This window comes from Thamnophis elegans, chromosome 2 (genome assembly GCF_009769535.1).
Source record: "Thamnophis elegans isolate rThaEle1 chromosome 2, rThaEle1.pri, whole genome shotgun sequence".
NCBI classification, from domain to species: Eukaryota; Metazoa; Chordata; class Lepidosauria; order Squamata; family Colubridae; genus Thamnophis; species Thamnophis elegans.
Genome location: NC_045542.1, coordinates 2,876,180 through 2,891,148, shown reverse-complemented (window position 1 = coordinate 2,891,148; position 14,969 = coordinate 2,876,180). Strand labels below are relative to the sequence as shown.

At 40.3% G+C, this 14,969-nt stretch overlaps 1 protein-coding gene across 1 annotated transcript in view; it reads left to right on the top strand.

The window, feature by feature from the left end:
• Window positions 1-14,969, top strand: part of TRIP10 (thyroid hormone receptor interactor 10) — a 94,361-nt gene that overhangs the window by 46,023 nt on the left and 33,369 nt on the right. Inside the window, 3 exon segments of the mRNA XM_032210981.1 lie at window positions 6,684-6,799; window positions 8,185-8,241; window positions 11,201-11,348. Coding sequence (XP_032066872.1) covers window positions 6,684-6,799; window positions 8,185-8,241; window positions 11,201-11,348 — 321 coding nt within the window.

The window sequence follows — 14,969 nt, the reverse complement described above, 5'->3', positions numbered from 1 at the left end:
GCAGGACATCATCCCTTCAGCTGTGGTTCCAGATTTTGATGGACTAAGAAATTGGCCAGGCCTTTTGAATAAAGAAAATAACTTTAAAACTCAGCTATTGTTTCTGCTCAGTTTACAGTTTTATTTCACATCTTTTAAACCTGAGATCTGGATTTTTTTTTTAAAAAATGGTAGCATAAAGGTTTGTGTTCTAAATATATTATCACAACTATTTGATGTCCGAAAATGATCGAATCAGAATCTTCTTTATTTCTGTGAAATTAGATTATATCCTCTTGCAGTGATTAGCAGGTTTTTTTTGCTGATTTTTGTTCCTCCTTGTTTTAAGGCAGTTTGGAGAATCTGTTTTCATTGGGATTTAGAAAGTAGATGATCTGTCCTTAAATTAACAAGAAAATTGAAAGAGGAACAACTGACTATTCAATAAAATAAAACAATTCTGATTTTCACTGGAGTGGTAGTGACAGAGAGTTTGGATGGGTTTGATTGCCATGAGTATAATTCACATTTACTTTATTTTTAAATTGTGGAACAGGAAGTGCAGTGCATTTCTGAATTATCTGAACATATTTTTGGAGAGATGTTGGCAGTTTGACTGACATTCATATTGCTAATATTTGGATAGTGGTCTAAAAGTAGCACCATTTGAAAAGCAATTTAGAAATCTTGAAGTCAATATTATTCTGCTTTATTCCTTCCTTTATCCCTGCATTATATATTGATGGAGAATTGTTGAGCTGCTTTGGCGTCCACTTACAGAAAAATTGAACTACTTTGAACTGAGTTCAGGGGCTAAAAATTAGGTTATTTTGCAATTAATCTTATATATACAAATATAGACTTATGGGGGAATTTATATGGTAACACAGAAAAAGATTTCAAAATGAGCTTGTCCTTTACTAAGAAATCTGTGTCAAATTTCCTTTCTTCCAATCAGTGAATTCAAAATATCTCCATTAATGATTGACAAGTGAATTTTAACACATTTTAGATATGCGTGCCTAAAATAGGACCGTTGGACTTCCTAAACAGCAAGTATGTTTAGGACTGTTGCCTCATATCATTATAATTAGTCTTTTGCCATTTCATTTCTACTTCAAATACTCTGCTACAGATCCAGAAACTTTACCATTTCAACAGATCTGATGCTCTTCCAATCTACGTATCAAGCAAAAAAAACTTACCCAAGTTCTTTTGAATTTCTGTTTTCCACCTTTAAACTTTAGAGTGTATACCATAAAATTATTTGCAAGCTTCTTCCCATTGCCATTTTTCTCTTTCTCTGTTTCCGAATGATAGGCTGGTTGCAAATCCTCCATGCTTAGCTCTGCATCGAAGTGAAATTAAAGAGTGTTAACTCTTCAAAATTATCGGGGATGAATGTGTAAAAATCTGATATGGATCAGGTGATGGTAGGTCCCAAATGTATCTCTTGGTATTTGACAAATAAATTGTCATAATGGTTTTGAAATAATGTCTTAAATCTACATTGGAATCCATGGCACAAAATTTCTTCTAAAAAAACAATAATTCTAAAAAATGAATTGGCAGTGATCCAAGGATTCCATCTGAAATTGATTTTGCTAGATGTCTGACTGCAGATTAAATCTATCATAACTTTAAAACTCTATGACCTATCTGTTGAAGGGAATCAGAAGAGAAGGGTTCTTTTCTACGTTTAGTTAGATATCTACACATAGTTGTTTTTTTTAAAGCAATTTCAGTTGCATTAAAATAACCTTAGATGGCTTTTAATTACTGCTGAGAGACTAGAGATTGCAAATCTCTGAATACAGATTGTTTCATCAGCTCTTGATTTTTAAGAGTGTAGCAGCTGATCAAACAAAAAAGCGAAAAAGAAGACGGTCAGGAAAATTATTTTCTTAAATGTTACTCAGTTTGTTTTATGGTTCATTTGCATTATTAAGAAGCACATACTAGTGGGGATAAAAATCTTTCCTTATCTCTAGTAAGTAGTGTCAGTTGGAATCCTCCGCAGCGGAGGTCATGAGTCCAGAACCACCCTTCAGAAGAATTATCTGTGACACAGCCCGTTGCTTTCTCCTTCCATCCTTTTAAAATGATACGTGTGATGATAATCGGGATAACCTAATTGTAGTCCTGTCAATGTATTTGCACATAAGATTCCCAGCGGATTGCAATACTGGTTTGCAGAAGGATGGAAGTTGTAGCCTTGACTCATCATGAAATCACCAGATTTTGGGAACGCCGAGTGATTCAGTGAAAACAGCATGAAGCTAGAACCATTCGTTTTTAAGCGATTGCTAAGATTTTTCCTCTTGTTGGATGCAATACAGGTGGCCCTTGACTTACAGCAGTTAGTGAGCATTTGAAGTTACAACGGCACTGGAAAAAGTGACTTATGACCAGTTTTCACACATACCACCATTGCAGCATCCCCATAGTCATGTGATCAAAAATTGAGCGCTGGGCAATTGACTCCTACTTATCACAGTTGCATTGTCCCGGAGTCATGTGATCACCTTTTGGGTTCACCGACAAATGCGCGCCGACAAAACCGCGTCGACGAAATCACGTCTACAAAAAGCGCGCCATCCACAAACAACATAATGGGATGCGAAAACAACGTCCCTAACTCTAAAACGTTGTTTTCGCGTCCCACTATGTTGTTTGTGGATGGCGTGTTTTTTGTGGGCGCGGTTTCGTCGGCGCGCATTTGTCGGGCGCGCATTTGTCGGGTCACGCACCTTTTCTGACCTTCAAAGCAAAGTCAATGGGGAAGCCAGACTCACTTAACAGCCATATTACTAACTTAACAACTGCAGTGATCCACTTAACAAAGGTGTCAAGAAGGGTTGTAAAATGGATCAAAACTCACTTAACACATGTCTCACTTAACAAAAGAAATTTTGGGCTCAATTACTTTCATAAGTCAAGGATTACCTGTATTTCTTCGTCTTTCTGTGTCTCTTTTTGAAACATGGTTCTGGTAATGATCATAATGTGGGTTTCCCTCCCAAAATGGCATTAGATGACAGCCAGGAAAATTGTTGCAGCTGCTACATAACCTCGAGACACGTACATCCCCTTACATGTCTTTGCCTAATCTAGAGGAAGATGATAGCATATACTGAGAGCCAAGGTGGCGCAGTGGTTAGGGTGCAGTACTGCAGGCCACTTCAGCTGACTGTTATCTGCAGTTCAGCGGTTCGAATCTAACCGGCTCAAGGTTGACTCAGCCTGAAAGCCCTATGAAGCGGTATATAAGTCTAACTGCTATTGCTATTCTTGAGGGGAGAAAGGGGGCATCCAGGAGACAGCTCCCTTTCTCAGTGACTGCCCTGCATAGAGTTTGCGCATCTCCCAGCTTCAAGAAAGAAAACAATTTGCTATGTGTAATTTATACCTGTGGCGGAATGTAGTCTGGATTCCCAGGAGGGAGGAGCTTCATTCCAGACGACCAAGACAAAGCAATGTTTGGGTCAAGTCAGCCCCTCCCTAGAGGTTCTCGGAATGTATCTGTGATGACGCAACTAGTTGTTTTAACTTGACAAGGTTTCTGTCTGCCTGTCTATCTGATTTATGCGCCGCCCATCTCAACTGTGAGTGTGGAACAATAAAGGAAACTGCTCAGAAATGCAGGTTTTTTTGAGCCTGACGAACGAAGGGAAGAAATTTTGCTATCATTGTTGAGTGAAAGTTGAGTTACCCCCCAAAGGAGTCCGCAGTCCAAATGCAGGATCTGGGCTGCTCACTCATGGGGCTGTAATTACCAGCTATGTTCCAAAGTAATTAATTTAAAATATCAGGACACAAATGCATCCTTGTTTTCAAACAGTGGTTTTGTTTTATGCGTTCAGGATGGAAAGGGGACTTGTTAGAAATCTTCCTTAAACATTGTCCAGCTGCAAGTAGTTGTCTCAAAATAGGGTGCCAAGTATAGGAAGTGTGAAAGATTGCCAGCTGACTTGGCTGGAAATCCAGAGCTGAGGAAAAAAATAACGTCCCAATTCAACCCAAGCGCTGAATTCAGGATGGTTTATTTACTTCATCAGCATTAGAGAAAATCTGTTCCCCGGCAGATGCAGCTTCCGTATTAGAAATGGAAGGCATGCTTTCCTCCCCCTCCCCCAATGATTGGTCTTCTTGGCTCTTCCTTGGCTCTAAAGACTACCCATTGCCGGTGCCCCATTGCCGGTGCCTCTAACTAGCAGTTAGACTTATATACCGCTTCATAGGGCTTTCAGCCCTCTCTAAGCGGTTTGCAGAGTCAGCATATCGCCCCCCACAGTCTGGGTCCTCATTTCACCCACCTCGGAAGGATGGAAGGCTGAGTCAACCTTTGAGCCGGTGAGATTTGAACCGCTGAACTGCAGATAACAGTCAGCTGAAGTGGCCTGCAGTACTGCACCCTAACCATTGCGCCATCTCGGCTCTTTGAGCATTTGGGCTATCTGTCATGTGGGCATCACTTGTACACTTTGCTCTAGAATTGCTGTAGGTTTCATGCTGGGCTCAACATAATAGCAATAGCAATAGCAGTTACATTTATATACCGCTTCATAGGGCTTTCAGCCCTCTCTAAGCGGTTTACAGAGTGCTGTGTGTGTGTTAGGGTGTGTGTGTGTGTCTGTCTGTCTGTCTCTCTCCCTCTCTCTGTCTGTAAGCCACTGTCGTGCCTGTCGTCCTGGATCAGGCTGAGCCACCTGTCCTTCTTCAACACCTCCAGGGTTGCACACCCATCATAAAATCCATCGGGCCATCCAAAGTAGAGGGGTTCAGCATGACCTTGGCTGAGTGTGTGCAAACCAGTGGTATGTTTCAAAAAATTCTGGAACCGCTTCTGTAGGTGTGGCCGGCTTTCCGGGTCCACTGGTGGAACCTCTTCTAACCGGTTCGGTAGATTTGACGAACCGGTTCTACCGAATAGGTGCGAACTGGGTAGGAACCCACCTCTGGGCTTGAGGCACATAATCATTGTCAGTTTTAAAAGTCCTGATCCAGTTCTTTTCAGTTTCAGTTGGGCTCATCATTTGTTGGTAAATCTACAGTGTTCCTATCATTTTAGATTTAACATTCTCATGTTTGGAAGTAATTAGTAAACAAAACGTGGAGGAGGACGTACCTCCTATTTATAAAGCTTCAGAGATAGTATTTATTCTGTTTATCACTTCTAGTGTCCGCAGTAGCGCTATGTTCCAGTATTCTTCCAACTAAATTAAAAATTGAACTCTTCATTCTTTATGAGACAGGCATATTAAGAAAGTGATGTTGTGGAGAACTGTCTGCTTTGAGCTTGCTAAAGTTTAATAGAACAGAACTCTCTTGAGATAGTAATTCCGTCACATCGATCCTGGCACAAACATTGCCATGTTTGATTTGCAAAATCCGAGGAGATGAAGTATACATTAGTGGGTAATGTCTGCCAGCCACATTCTTGTTAGTTGTAAAAATTCTTGCGAATTGTAAAACTCAACAAAAGTCCTGATTTCTGGTTAATGTCATGAGGTGGGAGGATACATAGGAATGTAGCGTATTTTTTTTTTCTTAAATGCTATTCGGTATTTAAAAAAAACAAAAAACCTGGGCCCTTGCTTAGATGTTTAGTAGCATGAAAGACAATGAAGAATTTGCAATGTCAGCTTGAATTGTGCTGATGTGAGTTGCATGATGAGTAGAATGGGCCGCCTTCCCCTTATTTCCCACCCACCAAGCTTAGAAAGCAACTAGGAATTAGGTTTTGTGCATAGAACTTCAAGTGGATTTTGTCTTATGCTAATTACGCACTAGTTTCCACAGCCATATTGCAATATAATAAGGCTCCGTCTAGAACTGCAAAGGTTTCCACCAGATTCTCATTTTTATGAGACATGACAAAATGGTTAAATACAAGAGGGATAAATCATTAGAACTGTGTATTTTACATGTATTGAAGATTGGTTTTTGTCTAGACCTGATTACTTTCATGGATACAATCCCGTGGAATGTCACTCAAGAGGCTGAGTGCAGCCTTTGACTTAAAAAGCCAAGTTCTTGACTCGAGCCGCTGAATGAAGTCTGGTGTCAGGCCTGCATTTATATTCCTCTTAGAATTTTGGCCTGCCACACTTTCTCTGATTTCATTACGCTGTTTCTTTAAGTATAGTCAATGGGAGGGGAGGAATAGAAGGAGTAGGCTTTTGGAATGTATTGTTTTTCATTCTTTGCTAGAAGCCAAGGTCATCCTTTGTTCTCCACACCAGTACACCTGACCGGAAGAAGCTGGGCATGGACGCCAGCGTGGAAGAAGGAGATTAGACCATGTGATGGACTGTGGGTGTGGGGACAAGATCATGAACTTTTAACTGGGTGGGATTCTGATGTAACTTCCAGAGTTGGGATCCCCATAGCACGATGCCAACATGCCTGCTTTATTAAATTGGAACTTTAAGCATAGTTTTGCCTTCGACTCTGATTTGATTCTACATGGTATTTGGAACGCTGACATCTGGTTGTTTGAGGACAATAGTGTTTCAAACTGTGGCAGTCATTTGCAGGTTTGGTTATTGGTTTCCCTTAATTCTTTTAGTGAACCCCTGCTGACACAGCTTGGTTTTTATCATCTGTGCCAGGCCTTTGTGACCCCATTCTATTCAGGTCCCAGAAAAAGTCTGTGGGTTTTCAGCTGCCTTGGGTCACACTTCTCCCCTCTTCCCCTTCAGGATCAATTTGACACGATTGAGCGCCACACCCAGTGGGGCCTGGACCTGATGGACAGATACGTCAAATTTGTGAAAGAGCGGACTGAAATTGAGCAGGCATATGCGAAGCAGCTGAGGTAGGTGTGGGGGAGTGGGGATGGCAATGGGGCTGACACAGTGGTGGGTTTCAAAATTTTTAGAACCTCTTCGGTAGGTGTGGCCTGCTTTGTGGGAGTGGCTTGTCGGCCATGTGACCGAGTGGGGCGTGGCCAACTTGTGAAACTCACTTAACAATGCTCTTACTTAACAACCAAAATGTTGCCTCAGAATCTCTGGCATTTGAAGCACACAAGTCTTAAAGCTGTTGTTACAAGATCCTTGCACCCCTAACCCTTTAGAAAGAAAACCTCCAGGGGTGTTCAAACTTGACAGCTTTAAGACTTGTGGACTTCAACTCCCAGAATTCCTCCTCCAGTCATGTTGGCTCAGGAACTCTGGCATTGAAGAGTGAAAGTCTTAAAGCTGTCAAGTTACAAGACCCTCGCACCCCTAACCCTTTAGAAAAAAAAACCCCAGGGGTGTTCAAACTTGACAGCTTTCAGACTTGTGGACTTCAACTCCCAGAATTCCTCCTCTCTTTCTTCATCTTGATGATGTTCGGACGGGCGGGGGGAGGGAGCTGGAACCGGTTCTAAACGGCACTGTAGATTTGTGGAACCTCTTCTATAGAAGAGGTTAGAACTGGCAGGAACTCACCCCTGGGCTGACAGATGCTTGGATTCAGGTTTTAGGGAAAGGAAAGAATCCAAGAACTTACGTAGTTTAGCTCAAGCAGACTGCCTATCTCATATGTGAGTTGAGGTAGGTGAAATGTAGAGAAAGTTGGAAAAGTCCTATTAAATAAAAATAATTTTACTCAGGCAGGTATATTAAACATTTCCATCTGACAAAATCCAACAGCCTGAAGCCGCTTCAAAGTCTAATATTGAAATGTAATTATGTTTGAATGAAACAGTGCATCTTTTTACATTGTAGCAGAGGTGGGTTCCTACCAGTTCGGTCGAACCGGTTCGTCAAATCTACCGAACCGTTCCACCAGAAAGCAGGCCACACCTACAGAAGAGGTTCCAAAAATTTTTGAAACCCACCACTGACACACACACACACACACACACACACACATTCACACAGAGAGAGAAAGAGAAAGAAAGGAAGGAAGGAAAAAGAAAGAAAGAAAGAAAGAAAGAAAAAGAGAGAGAGAGATGAAAGAAAAAGAGAGAGAGAGATGAAAGAAAAAAAGGAAAAAGGGACAGAGAGACAAAAGGAAGGAAAGAGAGAGAGAGAGAACACATGGCCGGCAAGCCACTCCCACCAGGTCACATGGCCGGCAAGCCACTCCCACAAAGGAGGCCACACCCACAGAGTAGGTTTGAAAAATTTTTGAAACCCACCACTGCAGTGTAAGTATGAGTTCACTCTTCATTCCATTTTAGATCAATATTCTATGTTATCTCCTTTACAGAAATCTTGTGAAAAAGCATCTTCCCAAGAGGACCTCTCGAGAAGATCCAGAAACAAAGTAAGAAGTGAGCATATGAGTTTAATGGCAACGAAGCCAGTGCTGTACATATTTCAAGTAGACAAATCTTTTTTTTTTAAATATATTTTTATTTTCAAAACAAACATACAAATCCTCCTCCTTTACATACTGTAGAAAGTGTATCAGTTGGCTACAAAAGGCTTTTGTGCATCTCTTCCACCGTCATCAAATGTAATTCATATTAACTCTAATATCCTAACTCGGATATTTATTATATTACCATCATCATACCTCCACTTTTATTTGACTATGATTATTTAAACATCCTCAAGTAGACAAATCTTGTCTGTTTTTTAAACTTGAGCTTAGCAAGACCTGGCCAAGATGACTTTGCAAATTGTTAACAGCAGCCGTCCTCAAAAGGAATGCCTAGGAAGCATTAGCACATGTGATCCAAAGTTGCATCCACTTTGCAGAACTCATATGAGCATCAGCAGGCAGACGGATGATGAAAGGGAACATTGCAACATAAACCACATGACTTAACATACTTGATTCTGAGGTTTATAAATATGAATGAAGGCCTTGGTGAAATTTAGCATTGGTTAATGTTATTGGGCTGGCTGGGCAAGCAATCAGCAATCCAGTCCACATATCCAGGAAATGGATTTCTTGCTCCAGGAAGTAATTTCTCTCTCTCTCAATGTTTATGCTTTAATTATTGATCTTGCAATAGGTTTATAGGTTTATTGCATTTATATGCCGCCCTATTCCCGGAGGGACTCAGGGCGGCTAACAAACCCAGGGGAGGGAGTAATACAGACAAGGCTAAAACAAACAACAGGATACAGAGAAAATTTAAAACAATCAACAGTCACACAATTCGAGCGGGGAAGGGAACTCGTCAACCCCAGGCCTGTCGGAACAGCCAGGTTTTAACAGCCTTACGGAAAGCCTGAAGGGTGGTGAGGGTCCGAATCTCCACGGGGAGCTCATTCCAAAGGTCCGGAGCAGACACAGAGAAGGCCCTCCTCCGGGTGGTAGCCAGATGGCATTGGCTGGTAGACGGAACCCGGAGGAGGCCAACCCTGTGTGATCTAATGGGTCTTTGGGAGGTGATTGGCAGCAGGCGGTCTCTCAAGTACCCAGGTCCAATACCAATTCAGATTTATCACTGGTGACTGCTTTCGTTATTAATGGTACCTAGTATGTATGCCCATGGCTAATATGAGTTAATATGAGGTCCAGCCCCACTAAGGTTGAGTGTATGATGTGCCTTTTAACTTGCTTCTTCTCTCTATTTTAAATTTTTTAGTATTCTTTTTAGCGTTGTTTTTATGTAAGCCGCCCGGAGTCCTTCAGGATTGGGCGGCATATAAATTCATTAAACTTTGAACTTTGAAAAAAAAAGTGAAGAAAAAGAAATACAGACTATAGTTCTTACGTAATTCTAAAGGTACATCCAGGAAAGTTACAAAACTTCGCATAGTAACTAAAATCCTGTGTCAAATCTTCATCATCTTAATAAATTGGGTACAGACTTTATCCATAGGTGTGTGTGTGTTTTTTTTTTTATTTATTTCAAAAGTTTTATTTTCTTTTAAAACAAACATTTCATCATTCCTCAATCAGTGAGACATCGGAGTACAATTTTGTGTGTGTGTCAAAATAGTTCTAGTTTACCACCAAATTCTTGTCTAACCTAATGTATACCCCTCCCTCCCTCCACCCTCCCCCCAACCCCCCTCCTCCTCCCCCCCGACTTCCCAGAACCCGTACACGGTATGGATTTTTAACAAACACAGTCTAAAATCTATTGAGAAAAAAGAAATAAAGAAATTAATGACATTCTACATTGACCTTAGCTTCTTCTTGCTGAATTAACTTTAAACAATTTAAATCATTTCTGATCTTAAGCATAGGCTATCTGTAATTTCTTAATCCCATATTTGTTTTGTATATAGTCAATCCATTTTTTCCAGTCTCGTTTATATCTCTCATTTGAGTGATCTTTAAGATATGCCGATATTTTAGCCATCTCGGCTAAGTTTGTAACTTTCAATGTCCATTCTTGGATTGTAGGCAAGTCTTCCTTCTTCCAGTATTGCGCCACCAACAGTCTTGCTGCCGTTATTAGGTGCAGAATCAAGTTAGTCTCTACCACTGTAAAGTAAATACTTATACCTAGTAAAAATAACTGAGGAGTAAAGGTTATTTTTTTTATAAGAAAGGTTTTTTTTTAATAAGAAACATAGAGATAAATATAATGGCTACATTCAGTTCAGAATGACAATGTAGGGAAGTTAGTTTAGGTGGAAGTTAATGTCTTTGTGGGAGGTCAATACATTTATGAACCCAAGAAGGGCAAACAAAATTCTATTCTGTCTCCAGCAGAGAATGAGGAAATAAAAAACAGTCTAAAAGTAGTTCTGCTACTCAGCAACTAGTATTCTGTGGTGGTTCTGTAGTAGTCTTTTTTCTGAAGAGATGTAACCATCGTGGCTAAGAGCAATTAGTGGTGGATCTTCAATAAACTGGTTTAATTGCTTTTTAAATCATCTAAGCTAGTGCCCAGCTAAAACATAACATCTTTTTGCATTGTATTCCATGCACATATGTAGCTATTTTTGTTAGCAGTATGTTCAGAAGATCCACTGTCTCGTTAGGAAGGAATAATTCATTGGTAAAGGAAGAAAACAAGTCCTTTTTTCTTGTTCTACATTTTTCTGCACGTTCTTTTTTTACATTTCCATGCTTTAAAAAAATGTGCATGTTCTCCCTCCCAAATTGTCTTTTTATTAAACTAACTCCAAATTTTATGGATATCAGGGTTATCCTTACACCTATTCTTATCTCCATGGTTTGTTCTTATGACCTGCATCTTCACTGAAACTCTGAAGGACTACACTTCATTTTCATGCATAGTCCCTTCCTTGTTTTGAGGAGGACAGTGTTCTTTGTTGCAGGTTAAGTTTAAATAATTGTCTTTTCTTTGTAGGTTTTGCCAGTACCATGCTTTCCTTCAAGTGGTGAAGGAGCTGAATGACTTTGCAGGCCAACGGGAAGTCATAGCAGAAGACCTTCTAGCCCAGATCTGTGTGGAGCTTTCCAAGGACTTGCAGGAACTGAAACAGGAAAGGAAATTGGTAAAATTAATATAAGTATTTTTATTTTCATTTTCATAACACACACTCACATGTATACTATACATAGCCCGTATCGTATAGTATTAAATAATAATTACCTCAATTCCTCTTGTCAACAATAGCCAGAAAAATAGAAACCCATTATAGCTCTTCTGCTCTCCATACACCTCTTTCTTCTACCACCCTCCAACTTTCTATCTTCATCATCCTTTCCTACTCTACTTCCCCTTCCTTTCTCCTTCTCCTCTCTCTTCATTCCACTCCTCCTTATCCTTCTCATCTTCCCCCCTTACTCTCTCTCCTATCCCTCTCTTCCCATCTTCTCCCTTCTGTTTCCCACTCTTCCTCTCATTGGTGTATTTCCGCTTCCATATCAATATACTTAACATATCCTAGTTTTAAAGAAAAATAATCCAAAAAGATAAAAACCCATTATTAGCTCCTCTGCTCTCCATACACCTCTTTCTTCTACCTCTCTCCTACCTCCTTTCTTCCCTCCGTCATCCTTTTCTACTCTACTTCCCCTTCCTTTCTCCTTCTCCTCTCTCTTCATTCCACTCCTCCTTATCCTCCTCATCTTCCCCCCTTACTCTCTCTCCTATCCCTCTCTTCCCATCTTTCTTCTCCCTTCTGTTTCCCACTCTTCCTCTCATTGATGTATTTCCGCTTCCATATCAATATACTTAACATATCCTAGTTTTAAAGAAAAATAATCCAAAAAGATAAAAACCCATTATTAGCTCTTCTACTCTCCATAAACCTCTTTCTTCTACCTCTCTCCTACCTCCTTTCTTCCCTCCATCATCATTTTCTACTCTACTTCCCCTTCCTTTCTCCTTCTCCTCTCTCTTCATTCCACTCCTCCTTATCCTCCTCATCTTCCCCCTTACCCTCTCTCCTATCCCTCTCTTCCCATCTTCTCCCTTCTGTTTCCCACTCTTCCTCTCATTGGTGTATTTCCGCTTCCATATCAATATACTTAACATATCCTAGTTTTAAAGAAAAATAATCCAAAAAGATAAAAACCCATTATTAGCTCCTCTGCTCTCCATACACCTCTTTCTTCTACCTCTCTCCTACCTCCTTTCTTCCCTCCGTCATCCTTTTCTACTCTACTTCCCCTTCCTTTCTCCTTCTCCTCTCTCTTCATTCCACTCCTCCTTATCCTCCTCATCTTCCCCCCTTACCCTCTCTCCTATCCCTCTCTTCCCATCTTCTCCCTTCTGTTTCCCACTCTTCCTCTCATTGGTGTATTTCCGCTTCCATATCAATATACTTAACATATCCTAGTTTTAAAGAAAAATAATCCAAAAAGATAAAAACCCATTATTAGCTCTTCTGCTCTCCATACATCTCTTTCTTCTACCTCTCTCCTACCTCCTTTCTTCCCTCCATCCTCCTTTCCTACTCTACTTCCCCTTCCTTTCTCCTTCTCCTCTTTCTTCATTCCACTCCTCCTTATCCTCATCTTCATCTTCCCCCCCCTTACCCTCTCTCCTATCCCTCTCTTCCCATCTTTCTTCTCCCTTCTGTTTCCCACTCCTCCTCTCCTTGGTGTATTTCCTCTACATGTCAATATGCTTGACATATCCTAGTTTTAAAGAAAAAATAGTAATAATAATAGTAATGAGAATATAAGGGGGAAAAAACAATATACATGTGGGGTCACCGCGGTGAGGTAAAATTGTTGGGAAATGAACTGTGGCAGCAAGTCATCCAGAATGGTAGTTCAGCTAGTAAGGCGGGGGACAAACATCAGGCTTTGATACCTTATGACTTTGGCTTGAGAGTTGCCAAAGTTCCTCTGCATCTTTATTGTTGACCTTCTACTGAGAATTTGGTGTCTGTAAAGACTGGTTTTCAATTCACTCCTTTTTGAAGATCTGTCATTCATGGAGACCTTCCCTGCTACTTCCCTGTTGTTGTTGTTGTTGCTAATTGCTCCTTTTGACAACTAGAGTTTGTTTTTCCAGATATTTATGGTGCTTGCATATTGCATTAAACACTAATTTGTTAAATAGGCCACAGTAACTTTTTCACAAAAGTAAATATGCTATTTGACCAATTTCTGGTTGGTTTCTCCTCTCCTTTTAACTGTTTTTGTCTTGCACCTCTATTAAGAAACTTTGGCAGGACATAAAAAAACCTTAGGACAAAGCAGGAAACAATAAACAAGTTGTGTGTTTCAGCTTGCAGGCTGCAATAAGCCACAGTTTCAGTAAATAAGATAACAAATCATAGCTTCGAAGTCTGCTTTATTGCCCTAAAATGAATCGTGATTTTTTTTTCACCACTTCTTGATTATGTCCTTTATGATCCACATCAGTGGCGGGTTTCAAAAATTGTTCAAACCTACTCTGTGGGTGTGGCCTCCTTTGTGGGAGTGGCTTGCCTCCCATGTGACCGGGTGGGAGTGGCTTGCTGCCCATGTGACCGGATATGAAGATGCCGACGACACTTGTCAGAACCACCTTAAATGACCTCACACACAGCACTGGCATGCATAAGAATAGGATGTCAACTTGTTTTTTAAAAGGCATCTTTGGTTTGCGTTAGAACAACTTCGACACACGCAATGTTCTGATTGCACCACAAACACAGTGGTCACCCTTACCTTTCACAGAGGCACTGAGTTTTATAAATAGGAGCATGATAGTGTAGAATAATCATATCCAAGGAGTATATCCACATCTTCAAAACAATGAAAGCCCAGGAACGTTTATAATGTTGTTTTATTTTGCCTTCCGCAAAGCCCTTAAAACCTGGCTGTTCCGACAGGCCTGGAGCTAAAGAGCTTTTGCCCCCCCCCCTCAAATGGTATGGTTGTTGTGTGCTTTTAAATTGTGTATTATTCTGTTCGTCTTTTTTATCCCTTATCTGTACCCCCTTCCCTGACTTGGATTGTGAGCCGCCCTGAGTCCCCTTCGGGGAAAAGGGCGGCATATAAATGCAATAAATTCAATTCAACTCAATTTTGGCATGCAACGGCTGATTGGGATAATGCTTTCTAATTTATGGAAATTTCAAAAAATGCTTGCCTGGTGGCAAGTTGAAGAGAAACTGCAGCTATTTATTTTAAAGATGCAAGAATTCCAATTACAGCTCTCCAAAGGCACAAGTTGTCATTGTGTGATTTTGCTCTCAGAAATGTTTCTGCAGTGCAATGGTAGAATCTATCTCGTCTTCTGGTGTGTTCAAATTTAAATAATGCTTCCATGTAGAAATTATAGCAACACATTCATTATTACTGTAAAATAAAGAGGAATGGTTCCAAGAACTTCCCAGAAAACGATTCTTTTCTGAATTGATAGGATTTCTGATTCCTTGTCATGAATCTTGTTGCCAAACTCCTCTCTTGGCAAAGTTGCCTTTGGGTCTCTGAGAATTTGAGTGGCTAGGAAAAAGTTTTAATGACAATTATTCACAATTTGCTGTTCAGGTATATTGTTAATGCAGTATTTAAATATTTATTTTTTATCATTTATTTAAAGAGTAACTTATATGTATCTCCATCTCAGTGGTATTAGATCTCAGATCTGGAAGAATGCATGAATTATAGATATTCTTAGGATATTATCAGTGCAGGATTCTCTCATTCACCTTGGGGGTTTCATGTTTAGA